The 25,421-nt window shown below is 43.1% G+C and overlaps 2 protein-coding genes and 1 long non-coding RNA gene across 24 annotated transcripts in view; 2 read left to right on the top strand and 1 right to left on the bottom strand.

Moving 5' to 3' along the window:
* The window catches only part of DCAF12 (DDB1 and CUL4 associated factor 12), a 32,484-nt gene extending 18,152 nt beyond the window's left edge, over positions 1–14,332 (top strand). For both annotated transcript variants that reach the window (XM_072921902.1, XM_030257499.4), the window contains exons 8-9: positions 3,329–3,513; positions 4,254–14,332. In XM_072921902.1, the coding sequence (XP_072778003.1) occupies positions 3,329–3,513; positions 4,254–4,412 (344 nt within the window). In that variant the 3' untranslated portion in view covers positions 4,413–14,332. The remainder of the gene's footprint in view (positions 1–3,328; positions 3,514–4,253) is intronic.
* Positions 1,571–23,583, bottom strand: LOC140681718 (uncharacterized). Its single transcript, XR_012052821.1, has 3 exons — positions 23,412–23,583; positions 18,474–18,588; positions 1,571–2,335 (listed from the first exon to the last, which is right to left on the bottom strand). It is a non-coding gene; the product is annotated as an uncharacterized lncRNA (long non-coding RNA).
* The window catches only part of UBAP2 (ubiquitin associated protein 2), a 106,715-nt gene continuing 103,975 nt past the window's right edge, over positions 22,682–25,421 (top strand). For 5 of the 21 annotated variants that reach the window (XM_072921897.1, XM_072921893.1, XM_072921886.1 and 2 more), the window contains exon 1: positions 22,848–23,073. The gene's annotated coding sequence lies outside the window, so the exon portion shown is untranslated. The other 16 variants (XM_072921898.1, XM_072921899.1, XM_072921895.1 and 13 more) reach the window with 9 other exon arrangements.

Genomic DNA, 25,421 nt, shown 5'->3' with positions numbered 1-25,421 from the left:
CACTATTCATACTGTTCTTACATTCTTCTCTATGAATTAGAAAAAAGGTACGTTGTCTGCTATATGCTACCTTATTGGGAGTATGTGCTGCGAGGGAAAGCTTGCTTTGTGATTTTAAAGGCATGACTGGGACTCCTGATTTTCTATGTGATTTGAGTGTATTTTCTTTCCTTATATGGATGCAGTATGTCCAGTTGAACCTTATACCAGGGCCAGGCTTGATAGCTTGCAGAGTGTATGGTCCCATAAAGTGCTCTCCATATCCTTTACTATCAGGCATGAGAAGGCACAGTGAGTGCCACATTAATCCCATGCCAGTAAGTTGCAGTCCTTACTTAGCTCATCTCTGGGTTTCCATCTCTTCATCAGGCAGGTTATCGGAAGAGGACATATGTCAGCAAAGATAGGAAAGTTTCATTTATGCAGTTACTGAGCAATGATGTCTAGATCAGTGTCAGGGTCTGCTGCTTTCAGATCTGGGAGGAATATGTATAATGTCAGGAGAAGTCAACTGAATTTCTTACCAGCAAGACCGCTTGTCCTCACTTGCTGTTAGTGAGGATTCTGTCCAGGTCTTGACCCAGACACTGCACTATGATGCCTAGTGGTGGCTGAAACCTGCCTCAAGTATTTGATTTTCCATATTGGGGGATAATGTGTGTGGGGAGTATTTCGAGGGGTTTCTCCAGTTCATGTCTGGAGAAAGCCTTTGTTCAGGGCTGTTTTCTCTCCTGCAGAGTAGGTGCATCTTTTTATTTGGCGTGGTGGTGGAGGCACATAAATAACAGTAATTCCCAAGCTACTGAGTGTTTCCACTTTATATTGATCTCCCTGGGACTTGGGGTGGTGTAGCACTTCTAAAAAACGGTCTTTCTTGATCTGTGGACTAAAATATGATTTCAAGTGCTTTGCAGTGGTACCTGAATGTGCTTTAAGTTTCCAAGTGTACCTGCTGAATGTGATAAGTCCACATTAACTTCAGTTCACTCAAGTTGTGCACAAAGGCAGGTCACAGAAAGGTGGTGGCTCAGTAAAGCTGGAGCTGGGGCTGGCTTTCCTCTGCTGTAACCCTCTTTACACCTGAAGGTGGTGAATGCTTTTTAGTACATCTTCTAAGTGTTGCTTTTCTTAGCAGCTGTAAAGGGAAATGCACACCTTACACAGTAGTTCTTGATCCACAAAAGCAATTGCTCTCTGCATGACTGGCCTGTAGAGCCGTGTGCTCTTCTCTTCAAGTCTGAAAGCAGCAAAGAGAGCTTGTATGGCATAGACTCTGCAAATTCCTGTGTAGGAGATTTTTATTTCCTTCTGGGATCTGTAAACCATTCCTGCAGCATGGGAGTGAGGCTCAATATACTTACCTAAATAATCTAGGTCCACAGGTGGTAGAGGGCTGGGAGTATATAACTTACTGTGATAGGTTCTAGGCATAGGCTGTACTTTTAGCTTGACAGGAATGATTAATCTGAGGTACTTCAGCCCCTTAGGAGACAATTTGAAATACTGTTTTTGAAAGCCTGTTCTAAATATCCTTCTTAGTAGTGTGCACGTAATGGATTTCTACAATTAATTTCTTTAGTTAGAGAAAGATCTGCATTTTATTACTTTTTATTAATACATTTAATTGAAAATTATATACCAACTGCCTTAATATTCCATCACCTGTTTGTGTGAAGTAAGTGTTCTCCTGGTGGCTTGTCAACAGCACTTGTTGGAGGAAAAATAAGAGGAGGTCCACTCTTGTGCCTTTCTCCTCTTACCCAAGTGACTGCCCTTGCTGACTGCAGAGGGCTTAAGGCCTTCTGTGTGTCTTTGCAGAGCCAGATCCATGTGTTGGGTTTGGGGGGAAGGTCTTCTGCTGTCTTAAGTGCATTTGCAGCTCTCTGAATTAAAGTGGAGACTCTCATATGAATCTCATCATCTACTTCAGTAGAGAGACAGTGGCTTCCTACCCATTAAGCCCGCAGCCAAGACTTCACCCCATATCTGGAGCAGGACAATATGACCTTGCCTTGTTCTAAGCATATGTCACAAATGCCGGTGGCTGTGGATGTCATATCCAGTGGCAGAGGCAGAAGGATGACGACATGTTTCTTGTTAGAACTTTATACAAAGGGGAAAGGGAAAACTCTCTGATTGCACCCACAGTTCCCAGTTGTCTGCTGTCATGTGCGCTGCTGGGAATATTCCAAGATGATACAAGTTCTGTCACATTCAGCCCTGCTTGATATGGTGACAACACTTGGCATGTGAATGTAGCTGGCATAACTCACATATTTCCTCTCCTGTTTGAATGCTTGTTTAGGCTGTAATTTGGTGGTATTTTAAAGAGGGCCTAAAAAGCAGAGAAAAAGGAAGGAGACATATAGATGTGGTGGAGTTTAACCTGTATGGAAGAGTTATTTGCTGTAGAGTGGTTACACAGAACAGTATTTGCACAATAAATGGAGATGAGATGACAGGATGTTTTGCATATTGCAAATTCTTACATTCAGAATCTCCCCAAGACTAGTTCCAAGGGATTCTTGATTAGCTGAGACTTCAAATTTAGATTTTGTGAGAACAAAATTTACACTCTTTTCCAATGTAATGGGATAACTGAATTGTGCTAACATGTTTAGTTTGAACTGTACCTTCCCATATACTGGTGGAGCACGGTGTTGTTTAGATGGCAGGAGTCCTGTTCTGTTTTCTTTCCTGGCTAATGTGCTAAAAATGCCAGCTACTAAAAATTAGGTGTGCTTGTTTGAGAATATTTGAGTAGAGACAGATCAGGTTCATTAATAGTTCTGAAGCTATCTTAGCAGCAAAGTGACTGGTGATTATTATGATTACACTTGCTTACACCTAGCTTTTTCATCAGCACAATGCACTTGGTGGCAGCTGGGACTTTCTTTTCTCAGATGGTCATTTACTGCAGGTAGTTAGGGTGTGAGCTCGTGGAGGAAAACAGCGTGATGTTCTTCCCTCTGACTGCTGCCATGTACTTGCTCTTGGTGTGTTAAATTAAAGGCTTGTGCAGACAGAACAAAGGTGCTCTGGACCCTAATTGGCTTATCTAGCAGACCTGAGAGCTGCTGAGGATAAAGTTTCTTACTATGTACCATTGGTGTAGCTGATGGTCTCAAGGATTAGAGCAGCCATGTATGCATCAAAGCTGCTGTTTCAATAGCATCAGTGGGATTTGTCTGCACTGCTCTGTAGCAGTGGGAAAACGTGTGTTTTTTGGAGAGTACTAATAGGTAATTTTAGACATGAAGCAACAGCACTGAAGAGCCGAAACATCCCTGTTCCTTATTGCACTGTCCATCCCTTCTCTGTTTGACAGGTATCCGCTCGGTGAGCTTCTACGAGCACATCATCACTGTGGGGACAGGACAAGGGTCCTTGTTGTTTTATGATATCAGAGCCCAAAGGTTCCTGGAAGAGAAGCCCCCCCATGTCTGTTATGGACAGAAGCAGAAATTAGGAGGAAGTGAAATTTTGAAGTTGACAACTGGGAAAGGCTGGCTGGTAAGTAGTTTGTAGCTGTGATGGAGGTGGGAGGAAGTAGGCCCATTATTTAGGAGTGGGGTAGAGCCAGTTCTTTTTGGACCTGTTGTGTGAAATGTGTCTCAGTCAAACAGTATTCATGTAACCAATAACTAATAATGAAGAGCAAGAAGTGCTGCAGAATTGCTTTCTACAAAAGCTTTATGAAAGGGTACTGAAGGTTATTTGCTTGAGTAAGGCATAGTGATTACAGTTCTTATGCACTGATTCATAAATTAACTAGATTTTGTATCTTTACATTTTCAAATGTAATCTAACTTGTAGTTTTCAGAACCTCAAACAGAGAATAAATTGTCTTTCTTTAAAGCCATGGTAATCTAATGTGGTACTTGAAGCAAGAAGGTTTTAATTTAATTTTGTGCAGTTTTAGAAACTGTGGCTGCCTGAGGTAATGCCATGTCAGGCACTTGCATTTGGTTTTCTGTATGTTATTATAAAGCAGTTAATGGCTTCGTTTAACTTAGCTCTATTACCTTTTGTTGTATCATTGCAACGTCTCCTCACCTCCCCAGTGCTTGACCTAAATGTTCTCAGAAAAAGGTTCAGGACAACTCAGGTATCTTTTAGTTGACATTTATAAAGCTTCAGGACTGTTATGAGAAAATACCCCTTTTTAGGCTCTGGAAGCTACCTAATGCTTTTGTGAAACAGGGTTTTGGGTTTGTTTGGCAATAATAACAATCTAAACTTTTCTTTAACAGAACCATGATGAAACCTGGAGGAATTATTTTTCTGACATAAATTACTTCCCAAATGCTGTTTACACCCACTGCTATGACTCGTCTGGAACGAAATTGTTTGTGGCAGGAGGCCCTCTTCCATCAGGACTTCATGGGAATTATGCTGGTCTCTGGAGCTAATGATAACTCTTCATTCTGATGCTGATCTTTACACAGATTTCCACTTTCCTTCTTCTTTTTTTAACAACAAAATTGTGTGATGCCACTGATTCCTGATTTAAACACAAGTTATTTTTTGGCGGAATTTTCTGTTGGTCTCCAACAGTTTCGTACATCTTTTTGAACTAGTTTTTTGCTTTAACCTCCTTGATCCTTTGTATGGAGGGGTTTTGAAGTTCTTTTTTATTGTATTTAGTCCAAATGACTCTTCCCCCCATTTAGGCTGGCTTGGCCATGTGTCCCCTCCTCTACTTTGCTGTGAGGTAGGATTTCTTTCTTAAAGAGTGGTTGCTCCTGAACTTTCTGTGAAAGTCTTGGGGCTGCATGTGTGCAGGTACTTTGTGTCAGTTACATTACCTGGAGTGAGGACTACGTGTAATTAAAAACTATTAAAAATATTTATAAGAGATAAGCTACTACTTTATCTGCAGAGCCTGGCCCTGGCCTGGGTTGATTTTAAAAGTACAAGTATTTTTTAAAAGTACAAGTCTAATGACACTGTTTTTACATAGAGGGATATGGTAATTTTAAGCTGTACTCACTGGAGCCCAGGGATGGGTTCCTTAGGGGTATTGCCATCAAATCCAAAGTGCAGGAGTTTCTAAAAGTGCATTTTTGTTTGAATGGTAGTTCTCAGCAGTGCTAGGAGCAAAAATTGGTCTGTTTCTTCACTGTCTGTCCCAGGTATCAGCTTGCACAACTGGAGTTTGTACAGACTGTTTTGCAGCGTGGCTGTTGCAGGGTGACATTACATTGAAGGCTGCAGAGATGCTGAGAGGAAATGGGGGCTAGTTATTCAAAATGAACTAAATCTATCTGTTCTTCAGATGAAATATGACTTCTGAGTATTCTGTTAGGGTAGCTTATAAGATCTTCATAAACTGCCTTAAACCTTGGACCTTTTTTATCCCAAGTTGTGGAAATTTTTCCCCTTTTTGCTGTTCTGGTTGGCCATCTGCTCAAAGAAGCCAATGGAATAAATAAACTATTTTTTTTTCACGAAGATTAAAGAGTGCATCTCAGACTTTACTAATGCAAGTGAGCAGCTTTCTGCAAAGCAGGGTATCTTGGTGTTCCCTCACTTTGCACTAGCATATGCTGTAGGAGAGGCTCTTGCTTTTCCAGAATCCCTTGCTGCCTTCTGCTTTCAGACTCCCTCCAGCTTCACCTGGGACTGGGAGGGGAGAATGGGTCCAGTGCCCTTCAGGTCCCACTGTGTAGCGCGTGCCTCCCATGGTGATGGTCTTACCCAATACTCAGCTAAAATGCAAGATTCCAAGGTATTCCTCCTTTTGGCAGGCACCAAACTCTCAGCTTGTTAGTGATGCCTCTGTCCTCTGCTGGAATTAATGCCTTTCCCCTGACATTGGTGGAGCAAAGTGTGCCTGTACCTCGCAGCTTTGGTGCCAAATGGGCAGTTGATTGAAACTGAGAGGAAAGACAAGGCAGGACATGCTCTATTCTCCCATCTCTGTGGGAGATCAACTACCACTGCAGCTCCTGTCCACAGCCCAGAGCTAATCTGCATTTGTCTTTGCAGTCTCTCTTACTTTCATACTCAATATCTGCATCAGTAACACCAAGCAGTCCGCATCAGGCTTAAGTTCCAGCTGGTATGGAGACCTGGATGGAAATCCTGCAAGGAGTGCAGGTCCCTCTCATTGGGGTGGAAGTCCTGGCAAGAGAACTCTCTCCCAGGTGTGCACTTATCCCAGAAGTATAATTAAAACTGAGCATTAACACAGGTGCTTCACAAGCAGACCTTCCAGTGTTGCATAATACTTACCATTGTGGCCTGGTTGCATAAACTGCATCAGGTCATCACACATGTGTGATGTGTGTATGTCTAGACAGGCTTTTCTCTGAAAAGGTAAAATTATATACCATGGGGTAGCTGCTTTGGTTATTTTAGGGGCTTGCAAAAGTGGAAGTACATGAAGAAAAATAAGTCTTGGAGAAGAATGGCAAGATTTGTATCCTTACAGCTACTGTGTAAGATCATTCTGTCACAAGGAACATGTTCTGCTTTGGTTTGTTTGTTTGTTTTTTAATTTGTTGAAAGTTTTTTGCTTTGTTTTTTTGAAGAAGCTAGACACTTGAGTCTAGCTGAATGTCCTCTGTTCTGCTGAAGCAACAGGTAATAGCTGGGCATTTAGTGTCAGCAGTGCCAAAGGGAGACTCCTGGTCTGGAAATTCGAGCCCTGATGTTGATCTATTAATTGAAGCATATTTTAGGCCATGATAGGAGGAAAAAGCGTATGTGTATGGCCTTCAAACACAAAGGCCAATTTTTCTGAAGTCTCTACATAACTGAAGAGGCACCAAAATTGTCCCTCCCTATTGACTGTGATCTCCACAAGTACCTTAATGTGTGCTCCTAAAGCCTAGTAATGTGAGTGCCCTTTTCCTCCTTTTTTTCTTCATAAAAGTCTCTGCACAATTCTCAGATGAATCTGGACAATGATGTAAAATGTCTCAAGTCTCACATGCTTTTGTGTATTCTGCTTTCAGGGTGCTTTCTTGCAAACATAACTTCTCACAGTAAGGGAGCCATCTTTGTTGCTGTATGAGAATCCCCATTAAAAAACTGGTAACGAAACCAGATAGTGCTGCAAGCACACAAACAATTTGGACCAGAGATAACTTAATTTTTAGCTAGTTTCAGTGGTTTTAAATGCTTACAGTGATATAGATGTTAAGTTTCAGACTATTTCTCTAGTTGGTCATATATAACTTTTGTTCCAATCACTGTTATAAACTGAGTCATAGAAAGATGATGATGATAGGCCAACTGTCCAAAGATAAGTAATAGAAGAAAAACAATTTTTTTTTACTTTGATTTTGTTGCCCTTTTGGGTTAGATATCTACTGATCATGGTTAGAAATTAGTGGGTTTCCCATCCAAGCACAGGAATGGCTGCAGAGTAGGTAGCCTCGAGACTCTGCAGAGAGGGAGGCTGGGTACCTCACTGTTCAAAAGCCAGATACAACCCTGCAGTGGAGTGAGCTCAGTCTGGTGACTGCACTACAGTAGCTTCCTGAATAGCTTCCTGTGTGCTGCTGAGACCCAATGACATGCATATAATTGGACCATCTTATCTTTTCCACTGTTTTTTCAAGATTTCCCTCCCTTGATCTTTCCTGCTTGAATTGTTTGTTTGCGGTTGCCTCCTCCAACCCACATCATACCAGTCTTTGCTGTAGCAATATTGTCCTTGCAGAGGTGACCTCTGCTGAGCAGGAACAGGCTTGCTGGCATTTTGTCAACCTGTGCTCAAAAGCTTCAATTTGCTTTATTTTAACTGGATAGAAGTTAAGGCTGGCTCAGACTGTTGAACAGGGCAGTAGCCCTGGTACGTGTTTAACTTACATGATTGCACAGTAGCAGTCTGTTCCACATGGGCAACATACTCTGGTTTATCTTGCTTGAAGGAGAGAACTTTTAGCATAACATGCCTTCAGACTGGTTGCTATTGACTTCTCAGTCGTGTGGAATCTTCTATGGTACCAATGAGTTTAGGAGACTACCATGTTAATTTAGGTACTTTGGGGTATTATATTTTCAGTATTTATGATAGGTAATCAAACTAGTGACTCAGTTGTGGGTTTGATAATACCTAGCTTGTAAATACTGAGTAGCAACTCTTCAGTAACGGATGTTATGTCATGCGACATGCCTGAGGAATCAGAAGTTACTTTACATTGTTGGCTTCAGCACAGTAACAAGGGTTATGCTCACCCTCTTCACTAAACACCTTATTGCTGTAATTCCTCCAGGTTTCTCCCTTGTACAGTCCAGTATTGTAGGGAAAATTGCTAGAATTGAATTCCCCTGGTGCTTTCTGGGATTGCAGTAAAGAAGTTAGTCCATTTGTTTGATTCCCTCATGAGTGCTGCTGGTGTTAGTTTGAGGTGAGTAAATTACCAAAGAATAGCTGATAGTAGGTTTATGTTCCTAGTCTCAGTTCATTCTCCCTACAGATCCATTTTTAAGATCATTGCAAGAGTGCCCAGTGATCTTGCTGGCCTTAGTCTGTTCACAAAAGTTACACTCATATTGTGGATAACTCTTGTCACTGTCTTCATGAGAGAGACTCCTGAATTGCATTAAGGGGTTTATATTTGCTGCCTCCATTTTAGGTCTTTGGTAGCTTTTTGTATCTAAAGGATTAAGATACTTGGGGATCATTCTCTTCAAGAATTTCATCCTATTCCTTCACCTGAGCACTTGTTTTGTCTATAGCTTGCAGCTAAAAAACTAACAGATTAAATTGATGATCCAGCTATGCCGAGTGGTGCTTTGGTGTTGTAATTTGTGCCACTCAGCTGAGAGGCATTACAACCCTTTTGAACTGCTGTGCCTCACCTGGTGCAGGCATGAAACAAAGCAAGCTTGCCTAGACCCTTCATGAGGTCACTTGTTTGCTTTGTTTGCAAGAAACGAAGGACAGGTGGGCTGTCAGTTACTGCATGTGGGAAAGCAGCAGCATCTTTCAGCAGCCAAGTGGGAGGTCTGTTTTTAGTGGTCTGTTACCCTTATTTTCAATAAATGCACTTTTCCAAGGTGTCTGATACCTTCTTACTTAGCTACTTCTGCAATTGCTGCTATGACTGAATTACTGGATTGGGGTATAGCTTGTTCCTAAGGAACTCTGTTGGAGATCTGTGTATCATGCAGGTAGAGTTGATCCTCTGGCCAGCCCATGCTGAGCCAGGAACTCCTGAGCTACCAGACACAAATTTTTTAGCTGAAAGCCAAGTGAAAATCGCTGTATGCCCTGCTGGCCACCCACAGTCTGAGCCCATGGTATGACCCCAACTTAAAATGCACTTCTGAGTGTTATGGTGCCCTCAAGTAACTTATTTGAAATTCTGAAGCAGACACTCCAGGACAAGGGAGAGTGGAAGAGACAACACAGCTACATCTTGGGTGAGGTACTGTCATTTGCCCCTGTACATGAGCACTTTGTGTGGTGAGGATGGGCAAGGAACACCAGAAAAACAATAAAAGGCAAACAGTATTTGGTATGGCTCTCAGGACTCCTGAAGAATTTAAAAACTAGAGGGGATATGTAAATGCTTAATCAGAAATATCTTTGAGAAATCAAGTATATATCCTGACATCCCAGTGTTATTTTAGCAACTCTGTTTTTATTATAATATTTCTGTTTTATTATAATAACTGTTTGTTATTTTTCAAAGATGAAATTAGGAAGTCAGTTTTTGCTTGTGATGTTGGGTTTTTTAATGAAAACCGTGTGGTACTTGGCTAATTAAAAGAATGCTCTTGCAGAAAGGAATCTTCCCATTTTCTAACAGCCTTTTCCACTAATACCCTGTTGGGAGCAGTACGGTCTAAGAAAGTGTACACAAATTTAAAATGGAGGCGGCAGAGTTGGGAAAATGTGGGCAGTCTGACTGTTTCTATACCCAAAAAACCACCAACACCTGATTGTATACAAATTGTGTTTGCTGTACTGAAATTGAGAGGGTGTATAAAACCCCTTGCAACATACTGCAATGTCTTTAGTCTAAGATTCTTTTGTATTATTTTGCCTTTAGAACAAAAAATTTAGGAGTCAATACAGTGTTCTCTTAGGAACCGCTTTTCTAGATTCCCTTGCTAAAAGGGAAAATTCAGGTGCTGAATCTTACTATCTCATTAAACTTGTGTGTACTTTTTATTTACCCATTTACCTGGTCTCTTTTCATTTTCAAGACCTCTCACAGTCTCAGGGTATAAATCACTATGGCTCATCCAAATAGTACCGAAACGGACCAACCAGAGGTTAATGTGCCTTCCTCTTCTGGTACCTTGATCTTTATAAAGTTATCTCAAACTTGTCACTGTCTTAGGGCTGGGTACATGCATTGTCTTTTTCTAAGATGTATGTGTTGAAATTGCAACAGGTTTGTACTGTTACTTGTGACTTGTTCCATTTGTGTTAAGATGTGGTGTAGACAAATCAATGCGCTGGGTGGTCTTGATATCAGTCTTGCCAGTGATATCTGTCAGTCCTTGCTTGTATGTTCATGTGTAGATAAATGCTGGATATTCCCCACTGCCTGTGGTGCATAAAATGCACAAAATACACAAGGTGTTTTAAAATGTGCAGTGGTCATAACTTGTTGCCTGAAGATAGGATGTCCTACAGTGAACTATTTTTAATGTTTTTTTCCCAAATATTTTTAATAAGATCCAAAGCCTTGAGGAAAAAAAAAAATAATCAGGACTTGCTGATACTTGATGGCTTTTGTTCTGAATCCAGGGTCTGATGTTTGTTAACAGCTCCTCCAAATCCACCCATCTAGCAGAGGCTTTCTCAGCTTGTTTCTGTCATGAGCTGTATCAGAAACAGCACTGAATCCTGAACTATCACAGAAGCTGTCAAGCAAAGTAGTAACAGCTCCCTTCAAATATTCCAGTGCACATTTTTTGACTGTAAGATAAACCTGTTCCAAGTGATTGATGCAGCTTGCAAATGGAACAGTGTGAAATTGCAGATAGTATGTGAAACCAGCCTGTCTGCACATGGGGCTTAGTGTTCTGTTACCTTGCAAATTGTTTCTCCTCTCTGAAAAGGTGTTTTTTGTTGTTGTTTTTTTCAACACAAAGACATTACATTCAGTTTAGTTTTCTAAAGATGTATTTGTTTGCAAACCTCAAACTGACATCTGGCATTTGGCCTGAGTTTCTAACTCTTATGCATTTAGAAAATACAGTAGAATTGATACATTATGTCTCATAATAGCATGGAAAAGGAACATATATATCTTCACTTGCTGTGGCCTTCCATGGACATGCCTATGCATAATTAACTGAATGATAGTACTGCATTCTGTTGATCCATGAGGTTACCTTTGTATTTAGAAGCAGCACATTAGTCATCAGTGTATTGACATTAATACATGGTCATAGAGCTCTAAAGTCTGTGTGTTTTCTGTGCTAACAGTATCTGTTCTCTCTGTACCACAGTAGAGACTTTTTGCAGTTCTTTTTGCTTCATGCTAATTTCAGAGTTCCTTTAAATTCAGTGAGGTGCTGTTTTTAAGACAGTCACTTTTCTGAGTGGAACAAATGGATTTAACTTAGTTTTCAACATTTAGCATCATCCTCTTCTCGCATTTCTTCCTAGTTCACCTGTAATGATGAGTTCAAAGCTGTCTGCCTACTCTGAAAACTATTGAGTCATAATAAAAAGAAAACCTGTAGCCCAGTGTGGCAAGATCCCTGTGTGCTTTTACCATAAACTTCTGTGGATAGATGCCTGTCTTGCAAGTGGAGACTTCACCCCTGCACAGTCTGCAGAAGCTGAAAGCCTCTTGGACTCATACTGGTCAGTGGGTATCAGCAGATCAGGAAGTAAAGGTGCCCTCTGCCTTCACTCAGGGTGTTTGTCAAACTGATCTGTAGTGGTTTAGCCAGAGAACTGGCATCTTTGACTGCTACTCAAAGTCTTGACTAAAGGTTTCATTCAGGGTAATACTAGGAGGGTGAGTTGCTGACTTGATCCCATGTAATGGCTTCCTCCAGAGATTTATGTTTTTGGGGGTGGAATTGTAAAAGAGTAGGGATATGAGCAAAACAATAACCTGTGCTCAAAAGAGAAAAGTTATTCTAATTTACTTTGTCCAGGAAGAATGACAAAGAGGTGAGCTGGCAATGGAATGTTTGAAGGGTAGGCTTTTGAGGGTTTATGCCATCATGCCTTAGATCACTGCAAATTAAGTTGCACCCAGAACTTTCAAACCTGGTGGTAATCCCTCTTCAGATGAGATGTGAAGATGGCATGCGGAAAAACCAGTTTCCTCAGTGGCCACTCAGTCTTCCCCTCAACATTCAAGGTTACCAGTGCACTTGTCTCTGTTTTCATGAGTGACTATGACTAATGTGCTTCATAGCTGCTACCAGCCCCCTCCACATGCTTTGTGCAGGGATGATGGAGTGAAAGGGCCTTATCTGCGTTGTCCAGCACTTGGCTGGCTGTTGACAGTGCAGGGATGTAACGGGCCAATTGTGATTTACAGCTTCAGCTGGTTGCTCTGTGCTTCTCTCACATTGCAGGTGTGATAATGGGGCTGTTAGTAAAAGAACTGGTTAAGTAACTTCTGGTGGGCTTTGTCCCTCTTGTTCAATTGCTGTCTCCAGTCTCAGTCTCTTGTCCTAGCCTCACTCATATCTTGTCACACTGCTTGCCTGGGACTTGAGCAAGTTCCCTGTTCTCTCATGGTGTACTAGTTCGGGTACAAAATTCTGCAAAGCCTGGGGGCACCTGTTAGAGCCCTACTACACTTTGAAACTTCTAGTGGCTTAGGCAGTAGTTTGCTGAACTAGGACCTTGCTCACAGTGTCCTTATTCTTTTTACTCATCTCTAGGTATCTTCTTGTACTGCCATATCTCTTACAGTCCAAAAAGGTTTGCTCCAAAGTCACTCTTGTACCATGTAGTTGATTCCTGTACTGCTGGTTGTTGCAATTCAGTGGCTTTTCTTCTTGTCGTTTTTGTTCTGGGGTTTACTGCAAATGTAAAAAACCATACTAACTTTCTCAACTCCTGAACATAGTACAGGGGCCTGTCCTGAGGCATCAGGATTATTTGTCTCAAGCTGCACAGAAACAAGGGTCTCTTAGACAAACAAGGAAGAAACCAGCTGCATATACTCAAGTAGAAAGGTATCTCTGAATAGAATAGCTAAGAGAGCAGCTTATGAATTTTAAGTATGAAAACAATAATTGACAGTTTTTTGTTTGTTTTTTAAAAATTGCTTTAACAGGAAGTTAGGTGGTATTTTAAGCCACAGAAAGTTGCAAGGTAAACCAAGATTTTCTGTCCATCAGTGCAAAATGTGCCTCTCAACTATAATGCAAAGTCAGTCTCTGTTACTCTCATGTTTGCAATGGAAGATTATCTGACAACTGATTAAATGTGTTTCTTGTTTTTATATATAATCACTCACACAACAGTCCTTGGTGGTCTTTCCCAAGCACATTCAACACTATCCCTATTTAAAAACAAAACAGGGACTGCATTGAATAGTGGAACCTAATGAATTTCCTTGGTTTGAGAGAGACCCTGGAGATGAGTCCAGGTTCCATGTGTTTTAAATATAACTTTAAACCAATGCAGCTATTCTCTCAGACCAGTGCAGCTTCCTACCTTTCCTTCCATTTACATGGGAATTTAAAAATAAACCAAGCAATACATGAGCCAGTTGATGTCCTTGCAGGTGGAATATGGTTTTTTTTAATTTGAAGATTGAGATTACTCTTGTATAAGAGCTCATTGTGGGTGCAAAAGTGTGGTGCTCAAACTATGGCTCTTCTGCCGGCTTGTTAAATGCAATTAAGTATTCTGGACTCTTTTGAAGAAGACTGTGTAAAAGCTGTGATGGCGTAGACTGGAATTGGTAATTTTAAATTTTGGGTCATGTAAGTGTTGCTTGACTACATGGACAATGTAACAGTGGTTTTTATAGATTGGTTTCCATGTGTCAGTCACAAATTTTTGCTGTTTGGAGGAAAACTTTTAGTAGATAAATTTCCAGATCAAATTATGAGCCCATTTTCCCTCTTGCATTAACTGGGTTAACTGTCACATGCCAGAAAGGTGTTGCTCTTCAAAGAAGTATGTTAGTGTATGTGGCAATGCCCCATGCAGTTTTTAAATACCTAGACCTGTACATTCTCATCTGAGTATCGTTAACCATTCTGTAGTCTGATAAATGAATCTTTTACTACTGCCCTGTTACATAGATAATTGTAATTAACTGCAGTTTTTTTTTTTCCATTACTAGAAGTTGTGTGATCTGAAAATTGGTGGACAAAAAGTATTTGTGCATCTTACTATGGGTATCTCTAAATAAAATGTATTTGTATAGTGTTTTGGTTTGGCTGATATTTTCCCTTATTTGCTAGTATTCCACTGCAAGTAAATCCAGGGCAGTTTAAAAGCGAGTGGGCTTGGATTTCTTACCACAGCAGTCCAGCCTCTGCATGGACATGACTGATTCAGTGAAAACGAAGTGAATTGTTCTTTTTTCCTTCACCAGTGAGTGGGTTGAAAACCCAAGAGCAGAATCTCAGCTTATTTTTAGTTTTTCATGGCCTAAACATCAGTCCTAGTTCTCTGTACAGCTGTAGCAATACTCGTTACTTCCATAGGAGATTTTTCTGTTGGCAGAGTTGGGACTGTTACACTTCAAAGCATCTCCTTCCTGTTCTCATCATCTGATACCTCATTTGCTCCGAGGCAAGAGTTTCCTTTCAACCACTTTATTTTTCTAAGAAGGACCTACTTCTTAGAAGTGTTGAACAGCACAGATAAATGTAGCTGGACAGTCAGGTATAGGACTACAGGTTTTAGGGAGATCTTGCATCCCAAAACTGCATCTGTAACACTTCCAGATATTTTCATTGCACAGGAGAATGAGGCCTTCACATAGCTGTCCTATTTCACTGTCTATAAGTGGGAAAGTTATTTTTTCAGAAGAGGAATGTCTGAGAGGTCTAAGTTTTATGCTGGAGGTTAAAATTCTCTGCCTAAAATCAGCTTCTGCCTCTCTGTCTTCACCCCTGGCCTCATCCTGAGAGGCTTGTTTCCATGATCATGGATAAACTCAAGCTCTGCTCCCCATAGTAGGCATTACTGATACGTGAATGCTGGAAGGGCAGACTTTAAAAAGACATAAGAACTGTCATTCCACTGAGCCTTCTAATCAAACTGTTTGAGAGATGCAAAGGAAAACCAAAGGAAAACCTGGCCCTGGAGACATACAGAAAATTATGGGTTAGAGAGGGCTCTGGCAACCAGGGTTACTAATTCCCTACCAGCCTCAGATGCTCCATTGAGTACAGCATTCAGATAGTGTCATTTACAGGAGCAAAAATGAGCTCACAAATTCAGAAGCTGTTGGTATTAATTGAGTTCCTCTTGCATGCATGTCCAGCTTAAATCTCAGCAATAAAAAGTCTAAATTGTCCCCAAGAAACTAATTCTAGCATTAATCTATTTTGTCCCATCACCTGTCTTGCAGGTCCCCTTGCTTTCCCATTCACAGTGCAGATGAATCAGTTTGTTTCCTTATGTAAGGCAGCTCACCATTTTTGGGGGAAGAGATTTTTATCTGTTTCATGGCCAGAGTCTTCACTCCTTCTGCCAAAAGGTCTAGGTTCCCTCGACATGTGCATGTATGGCAATTGTCATTCCTGTCTGTGGAACCAAAATGAGACCCACTGCACTCCTTGGCCTGGAGCCTGCAGCTGGTCTGTGGTGTTATCAACTATGTCTTGACTATATGCTGCAAACATGTGGCAGTCAATATTACCCCTTTCAACACTCAATCTGCTGCCTGCCTCCAGCTCCAGCCCAGCGGCTGCAGGTTTACTTGGCTGTCATCACTTCCCTTCTTGGGTGTATTTTTTTTCTGATCTCTGTGACTCAGGGCCTCAGCTCTTGCCAGCTGGTTGGCACTGCTGTTGCTCAAGGAGGAAGCCAAACTAGGACAGGACTCAGAATAGTTTCACACTGTTCTGTTAGTCCTTCCTAGCCATTGCCATAGTCATCCTGTGTTTCTGAATGAAATATCAGGGTAGTATTTCAAATATAAGGTGCTTTCAAGGTCCATAAAAATAAAGAGATGCCAGGACACAGTGCTTGGAATGTTTTTTGGGTAAGAGGTGGCCCATTTTTGAGACATTGAAAGTGAGAAAGTTCATAGTGTATTAGAAAAAAAGAATCTCTGTGCTTTGTCTCTCAGCTTCCTCAGTCCTTCTCAAGCCTCTGGAAGAACAAATGTCAGGAGGGCTTCTACCCTCTAAAAGGCTCAAGGGACCATGTGGCCAACATGGCTTTTGGGAGCAATGGGTCAGCTGCTCCAAAATACTGCCCTGTACAGAGAGTCTTACTATTTCTTCTTCACTGAGCTGTATTGTGAGCTGGCAGAGGTGAGAGAGAAGCTACAGGCCTCAAGTGCAGAGCTGCAATCAAAAAGTCAGGTGGACACTGCTTGAACTAATTGTGTCAAAGACATAAACAGAGTGAGGGTCATGTTCCACAGATGCTGAAGTGTCAGCAGAAAGATTTGTAACCCCTATAATCAGTGTCTGTGGGTTTTCTTCCCCTGTGTTGTCAGAAGTTTTCCCATTCCAGGGCTTTCCTCTCCCTATAAACCCCCTGCAGTGCCTGATGTATGTTGAATGTGGAGCACACAGACTCAGTTACAACAGAAATTTTAGATTCTAGGCAACTGGAAAAAATGTGACTAAAGGTTGTCTTTGGGGTGGCAGACTGACACTGTTGCTGTAAAACTCCACCCCAATCACTGCAGTGTTCTAGGCAAGTATTCACCTAGGGAGAAATTCTGGCTAACTTCTCCATGTATCTGAGCCCCAAGAAAGGTCTTGGAGCCAAAAGTGTGAGGAAAGTTGGCCAGTACTAAGATAACAAGATTCACTTCCTCATGTGCTATGGTGGCAGCCTGTGTACTGCTGCTGAGGGCTACTGGACACCACACTGCAGTCAGCTAGTGAGGATGCCAGCAGAGCACTATTAAGCTATAACAATTAATGATCTTGTTGCCTGGTAAAACCACTTCATGTAGACTTTTTCCCTTCCTGGAAATAAATTCTAGGAGTCTTGGGATGTGGAGACTTGCCATGTGTATTTATAGGAGCATTTTTCCTGTTAATTGTAGAAAGGCAGCTTTAGTTTCTACCAGTATAAATAGGCTTTGACTCCAAAAAAACCCCACCGTCCCTGTTACCTTGGAGGCTGTTGCTGTTGCACTTGGAGCTTATTTGGTTTTGCGGGAAGCTTTTAGTCCTGAGCTCTGGGCACTCAACTTGTTGCTTAAAGAGAAGGTAAACATCTAGAGCTTGAATGTGTATTGGTCCCAGGACCTAGGTCACAGCACCAGTGACTAAACTCAAACTGGACTTTGTGCCAGTGATCACAACCCCTTGAACCCAGCAGCTCTGCAGCTGTGCATAAACCCAGTCTGTAGTCCATCGGTTTGTCTATGAGATTCTTTTAGCAAACACCACTGAAAGCTTTGCTCAAACTGAGAAACATCCCTCTCCTCTCCCTTCATTCATCAAGGCAGTCATTTCATCACAGCGGGTGACCAGATCAGCCCGACATGACTTCCCCAGTGTAAATCCATATTGAACACTAGTGCCAGTCATCCTCTTGTCCTCAGTGTTTGAGGCTTTCAGTGGAGGCTCACCAGCCTGCAGTTCCCTGGTGTCTCCCAAGCTCACTGCTTTGTTCTTGCCATTGCCAGTTGCTGCATCTACAAACAGCCCTTTTAAAACTGAAAACAGATGGCTGACATTTAACCAGAGTTGGCAAATATCCTTGGACACACTATTCAAAACATTCTACTAAAATCACAGGATAAAAATGCTTGTAATTTATCCTAAGATGGAAGTCTGGGGGAAAACAGCAAATGGTGCAAATCCAGCTTCCACTTTACAATACTATTCATTTGTTAGCATTCTTTACAGGAACTTTTATATTACCTGGAGTAAGGGAGGGTTGGGATTCCACTAGGCTTGATAAAATCCAACTGATAAAGACAAATGGTCTGTAAGTGCCGCAAAAGGCAGTGAGCAACACCATGCAAGGATGTTTACAACACCTTCAGTGATCATCTACTGCAACTCTGCCTCATCAAGTTATTTAAGAGCTGGCCAAGGAAACTTCTGGCTTCTTGGAGATAATTTAATCTTGGGGAATTTTAAAAGGCAGGAAGCATGACATTGTTAGAACAGGGGACAAAGCAATCAGGCATCTGCAGACTACTTTCTCTGATGTCACAGACAAAATAATGGAAAAATGATAAAGGACTAAATAGATAATTCAAGGCTAGATACGCAGCTAATGTCAAACAACAGTGTTGTATAGAAAACAAGTCTGTTAACCATAGCCTGTTTAATTCTTAGAAACAGTTGTCTGGTAGAGGTAACAGTGGGTAGGCAGAGAATGAAATCAGGGAACATGATAGAACAAACTCAACACTCACCATTAGAAGGACATGCACTACACAGGTTAACCCCCACTAGCATCCTTCTCAGGTGTTTAAGCAAGGTTCTGCAGGATCAATGTCAGGCTCAGACATATGGAACTGTCTCAACAATCTGAAAATAAATACAGATTCAGATAAAATGTTTTCTGGAAAAGGTTGAGAAAGAATGGAAAATAACAGTAGGGTTAAGGTGGTTGTGCAGAACAATTTCAGATTCTGGTCACATGAAAATGTATCACCTTTTACATACAGTCAAACTACACAATAAGAAAACTTGGACCAAGGTCTGCAGGAACCACCTGGAGAAAAGAGTCATCTCCAGCGACACACGGACTCTAAAGAATGATCAAGCAGCCCAACACAAATTCCAAGGAGCATGCTGAGACATGATGGACTAATGCAGGCCATGGATGTTAATAATTGAATGGCCTGGGCTTTTTGAAGGCTGGACACGATGACATTATCCTTCCAGCCTTCACCATCATGAATGGTATCTCTAGGAAAAGGGCTTGCTTCCATAATGTAAATGGCAATCCTTTCCAGTTCAATTGTTGTGGAAGCTCTGCTTTATGCAGGCATATCAACAAAATCTAACATTAGATCCCATTTCTTGGCAGCATCCCCACAAGCTTCACCTCACATCTAAATGCAGCAGCAACCCCAGGTATGTGCAAAGATAGCATGTCTTGTTATCAAATCCTTTTAATAGTTCTCTTGAGAGAACTCCACTTTGCCACCAAAATTTTCAATTGTTCCTCTATACCTAGGGAAAATTCCATAATGTGGCATCCCACCCTTCAGGAGAAGGGAGCACCTAAGATTTGCAAATTCTTGTGGACAAAAGAAACAGCAAAAGTCAGAGGGCCCACAAAATCTGTATTACAAAATTCTGTTAGTAGATTACACACTCTGCTTGAAAACTCTTATGTTAGTCTCTGACAGCACATGGCAGTGAGTTTAAAATAAAGAAGGGAGGTCAAAGGGAAGAGAGGAAGAAAAAAAGCTGTATTAAAGAGGAGAAGGGAAGGGACAAAGAGAGGGAGAGAGAGAGAGAGAGAGAGAAAGAGAGAGAATCAGCAGTCCTAGCTCCATCCCTGATGCAGATGATGGAGTGTGCAGGTCCTGAGGTACACACATATCTGGGCTTTGTATGGGTACCTTTTTCTAGATGAGTTCCCGTGCACTGGAAGTAAATTTCTCCCTTTCTGTGTAATTTAGCTACTATGAAAATTGGTTGGAGGCTTCAGGGTATTTGGTGGTCCCCATATCCTCCTACAGGCCTGCTTCTTGACCTCATTCCTACACTTGTGCTGTGTTGTGCTAATCTCCAGGAGTCAGGATAAGGATGTTTGTCCCAGAAAAGTGCTGCTCTAACTCCATGTGGCCCCTTCTCCAGCCACATTCTGTTCGTTCTCCCAGTGTATTATTGCTAACAATCCCTGGCTGGTAATACCAACAATCCTTGGTTGGCTCTGCAGCCAGTGATTGAGATTAACCCCATTATCTTCTGGGCTTGTACACACATTCCCTGCAAACTCAGCTCAAAGCTCAAAGTCAAGACTGGTTTCTACATACTGAGCCTCTCCCTTGCAAAGCTTGTTTACCTGGATTATGTTGACTCTCTGAGGCTAGTGCAATATATTTTGGAAAAAGGTAGTGACTGTTGAAGACGTGTCATCAGGGACAGGGCTGTGAGACCAGTTTGCAGTGCAGAATAATATTTTATTAGAACAAGCAATGTAAAAAAAGAAAAAGCAGGGCACAAAAAAAATTAAATACTTCAGAATAAATAGCAAAAAACTGCTCTGAACTTCAGCTCAGTCAGACTAAGTGTCCGATGAGCCTGAGGGGGAAGGGTTGGTAGTGAGGAAAGTGGAAGGGAGCATTAGCAACAGGGAAGATAGTACCACCTGAGCTTGTCAAGAAGAGATGGTTTTACTGCAACACAGAAGTAGAACAGCCTCCTGAACTAGGAACAGGGCGATATTCTTAACACAAGCAGTTTTCCCCACTCACAAATGTGATAGGGAAGGAGAATGCCAAAGCACCAGAAGAGTGGTGTCCAGCCACTGGTATGTGGTATGTGAACTGCAGCCTATTTCAGAAATCTGCAGAAAGTGACTGAGAAAAACAATCTTGCAGTAAGCTGAAATAGCCTATCTGGACTTGCACCTGCACCAGACTGTCATTTACTGGCTTGAAAATTGAAGATGTTGCAAATCCTTGTAACAGCAGATAAGAATCCTGACAGAGGCAGTAGGCAGAACTTGGCTGCCAGACCCAGTCACACCTTTACAGTGTTTAGTGCAGGGTCTTATCCCCACATCTGATGTACTGAATCAAAGGATCATTTAGGTCAGAAAAGACACCTGAAAGTGAGTGCTGTGACTTATCAGCAAATTGACAATTAGAACAAAGCACTAAGTATCACGTCCATTTCTTGAACACTTCTACCATCTAGGCAGTCCATCCAAATGCTACACTACCTTTCAGTGAAGAAATTCCTCCTGTTCAATATTTGGAGGGAAGGTCTTTGTTCCCAAGCCTCCACCAATTTATTCCTTTAGCTCTCCTCTGGAAGCTTTGTCAGTGCAGTATCCCATTTTCTCATTTATATTTACTCCATGTACAGCAGAAAGAGTCTACACCACTTTGGTCCTGGTATCCCTGCTCAGTTTTCTCCCATTCCAAATGCTCTTTGGCTGGATTCTGTGTGATTTTCAGAGACACATTCCAGCTGGCACTACACCATCTGACAACAGCATCCCAAGAGCTCTTGGCCTTTGTTGTTTTGTGCTGCATACCAAATTTTCATTTTGATTATCAAAGGATTGCCAAGCCATGATGGAAGAATGCTAATAATACTGATTAAATCTACACAGATTATGGAGCTGCAGACATGTTTGTCACAAAGCTTGTGAAACTTTGTTTACAGCTGTAATTAACTGTCCCCCTGCAATAGTAATAAAACAGAATTATCACAACAGCTGCATCAAGAAAACCAAAAATACCTGTGCACTTTTTGGTCTGAATTTCAATTTAGTTCAAAGGACCATCTATCATACTGAGAGAAAACAAGAACAGGGAGATCTTGCAGCTCCTCAGCAGGAGGATCTGTTGTAGCTCCTGCCCATCTATGCAGTAGGTGTCAAGGATGCAGACTGACTAAATCTATCTAATCTATGCAGAGAAGGCAGAAGCATGAAAAACACTGACTGATTTTCAGTACTGTTTAGGGTAAAATCAGATTTCATGCCCTTTCTACTTACATGGAGAATATGGGCTTAAGGGACAGAGGATGAGCAGTAAAGATTATCAGACCACAGCAAAGGTCAAGGGCCATGGGACATCATCACTGGTGGCACCAGGGGCTGAAAAGCTCAAACACTGCCGTCACCAACCCTGCCTGCTCAGCACTAAGCAGAGACCAACTTCCACACAGAGTAAGTAACCCTGGCTTTAATATGCCAGGCCTTGCAATGATGTCCAAAGGGTAAGGACCACCACATTTTCGGCAACCAGAGGTGCTGCACGGAAAAAATACACAGCAGGAAAAAGCCTAAATGCCTAAACACTTTTGTTTGTGGTTTTATTTTTTTCCCCCTCCTGACTCACAACACAAAACTCAGCCCAGGAGTAAAGTTTTATCGACTGTCCTTTCTTGCCATCTGTCCTGTAATCGTTGAGTTTATAGACAGCCAGAAGCTGCACCAAGTTCTCTAACACAATTCTGCTGTGCCAAGCCCACCCTATCCTTCATTAATACCCACCATACTTGACTTTCTCCTCCTGTAGTACAGCTATCTTTTATCCTGGAGTTCTCCATGTCAACAGGGTGCCTCCCTGTGTCCCTCATCTCAAAAGGAGGAGACATTTACATTAATGTAAAGTGCAGTTCTAAACCAGTTCTAAAACGCCCTGTTCCTAAGCCACCCGGGTCCCCCACCGGGCCCCGTCATGGTGTTCCTCAGGGAGGCTTCTAGGGGGTCCCTCATACGGTCCGTGACAGGGTTCCTCAGAGGAGTCCTCGCATGGACTCTCATGGGGTCTCTCGAGGGGTTCCTCAGGAACTCGCGGATTAACTCCTGCGGCCGCTGCCGCGGGGATCTCTGTGTGCCCCTTACTGGGGTCCCTCGGAGGATGTCTCACATCACCCCCGGGCGGGGGGAGGGGCTCCGCTGTTCGCTCCCCCTCCCGCCCTGCGCGCGCTGAGGAGCCGGTCACGTGAAGGCGAAAGGAAGGGGCGGGCTCTCCCCCGCGCGCTCTGCTCACGTGATCAGCGGAGGGGGCGGGAGGCAGAGGCGGAAGAAGGCGCAGGTGACCGGGCGCGCGCGGGCGGTGCGTGAGGGGGGCGGTGCGTGAGGGGTGCGGGGCGGTGTCGTGCCGTGCCGTGCGCGAGCGTGTCGTGTCGTGTCACGTGGGGAGGGAAAACGACCCCGCGCGCGCGTGGAGGAGGAGGAGGAAGGGGGAGGGGGAGGAGGAGGAGGAGGAGAGGAAGAGAGGAAGAAGAAGAAGAAGAAGAAGAAGAAGAAGACGAAGACGAAGACGAAGAAGGGGGAGGTCACGTGACGCCGCCGCCGCTTTGTGAGCGCATTGGGTAGGTACCGCGCGCGCGGGGGGCACGCGGGGCCCCTTCACCCGCCCCGGCCAACGGTCTCCGCGCGCGGCCGCTCCCTCTCAGGAGGCCCCGCGGGCCCGGCCCCGCTTTGTCCGCCCGGCGGTCCCTCGGTCCGCGGGTCTGTCGGTGTCCGCCCGGGCCGCCCAACCCCGGCCCGCCCGCCGACGGGTTGTGGGGGGACGCGGGCTTGCCCTACTTTCCGTGGCGGCCGCCGCAGGGAAGCCTCGCCCTGGCCTAGATCACCGTCCCCCCCACCCTCCCCTCTCCGCCCCCCTCCTCTCCCGCTCAGCAGGGCCGTGGGTTCGGGCAGCGCCCACCTGGCTGGGGAGGAGGTGCCCGCTTGGCCCCGAGAGAGGTGGGTTCTGTCTGTACCCCCTGACATCCGCGGGAAGGGATGCTCCACCGTGTCCGCTTTCGAGGACGGGTTCTCATCTTGGAGGTGCTGGTCTCCTACATTGAGGGTTTCCCTCTGCCGGTTTGGTGCCTCTGGCTCGGGAGCATGTGAGGAAAGCGGGACCAGCTGGAGGAGTGGGGCTGGCGGCAGGAATCAGGCCAGAGGGGAGGTGGCAGCTCGAGAAGTGAACAAGTGGATGATGAAGTATCGATCTATGACTTAACGCAGGGCTTTACTTCCATGTTGTCGTTGCTCATCCTCTTCCCGGGTATTCCCTGGCTGGTGGTGGGGGTGTCACCCCTACAGACAATAATATCTCAGCAGCTACAGTGGGTTATTTGAGAACATGACAATGAATGAATTGTTCCCTCTATTAACCTTATCTACTTTAATCCTTCCTTGCCTTCTGTTTTGTGTGATTGCTTGGAATTGGGTGTCAAGGCAGGGCTTTGCTTTGGTCTGACTTTTGTTGTTTAAAAACAACAAAACGCTCTTCTTCGTTTTCTCCTGTTGCTGAAGAAAATTGCAGCAACAGGGAAGTGAACTGGTAGGCATTCCTGTGCAAGAAGCTGGATGTAGAAAGGACCCTGGTGCATGTTTGAGTCTAATGACAAGGGCCTGAACTCTCTGATGTGGAAGAGATTTAAAAGCTTGTGCAGAAATGTCTGCAGTGCTGTTAGGTGCCACCTGGGAGCAGGGTGGACTGGTTTGAATCTACTCTCTTGTGTGTTAGCACCAGGAGTGGATGTGCAGAGCACCCTGGTTGTCTTCAGAGGAACAGGATGTCTTGTGGAGCAGAAACTCGGGGTTTGCTACTGAGCGGTGTGAAGAAATGCTGTGGAAGGGGAATGGAGGGGCTGTCCTGGCCTGAGAGCAGCCGGTTTTTTCCAAGTAGAGAAATTGGAGCTGGATGTGAGGGAAGGGAAGGGAAGGGAGGGGGAGCAGTGCTTGCTGTTGAAACAGAGCCCTTCACAAAAAATGGCAGCGACTCAGCCTCCTGGCTTTTGCTTCTTTAATATTTACCAGGCCCTTTTAGCAATTCCCTTGGTTGTATCACGTTCTCTAATAATCTGGCTTCTGTTTTTATGACCTCAACAATCTTGGTTATCTTGGAGGTGGGCAGGAGTGGGAATTGGACAAGCTCTGTTCTACTTTGTTCTAGTTGTAGTTTTATCAGTGTGTTGATTTTGAAAACTGTCTGTAGTAAAAAAAAGTGACATTTCTGAAATTTAGACTGTTTTAATTGTTTTGGCCCATTCTCCATAAAGCTTCCAGTGCCATAACTTACAGAAGGGTTTGATCGTCTGAGGGGACATGGAAGCTACAGACTCACGACTAAGATCTAGGGAGGCTAGGGGGAAAACCAACAAAATAATCTTGTCTGTTACCAGAAGCTGTTTTTTAATTTATTTTTTTTTTTTGTTTGGCACTTCCATTTTTTTTTTGAAGTGCAGTTCTAGAACCTAGAAGTAGATTGTTGATGCTCTGTATTTCTTCCATGAACTTATATTTTAGGTGACCATTTCCTTGAAAAATGCCATTTTTTGGTATGCTTTATAGTTTGTTGCTGGTGTTCTCCTATTGATATTGGTTATAGCAGAGTAACGTACTAGTGAACAGTGCTTAAAAAGGGGTACGTGTCATATACTGTTAATGCTCTATTAATAATCATCACCGAGATTCTTACTATTAGTAGTAATGCTTACTTGCAGTTTCAGTCACATTTAGTACCGATACTTAGCATAAGTACTTCATAAAAGACTAGGAGTAAAACTTCAGACCTGTTATGAATCTTTTTATTTACCTGTGTTTCCTATTTAGTTGAAGCACGTGAGCAGGACTCTGAACACCCATGTTCAGTGCTTTGCAACAGCCTTGTATGAGCTTGCTGAAGGAGAAGTCAAGTGACTTGTCCCTTTTGTAAAATAAATAT

Source organism: Taeniopygia guttata, chromosome Z (genome assembly GCF_048771995.1).
Source record: "Taeniopygia guttata chromosome Z, bTaeGut7.mat, whole genome shotgun sequence".
Classification (NCBI taxonomy): domain Eukaryota; kingdom Metazoa; phylum Chordata; class Aves; order Passeriformes; family Estrildidae; genus Taeniopygia; species Taeniopygia guttata.
Note: the sequence above shows the minus strand (reverse complement) of the source record. Positions and strands in the feature narration are given on the sequence as shown.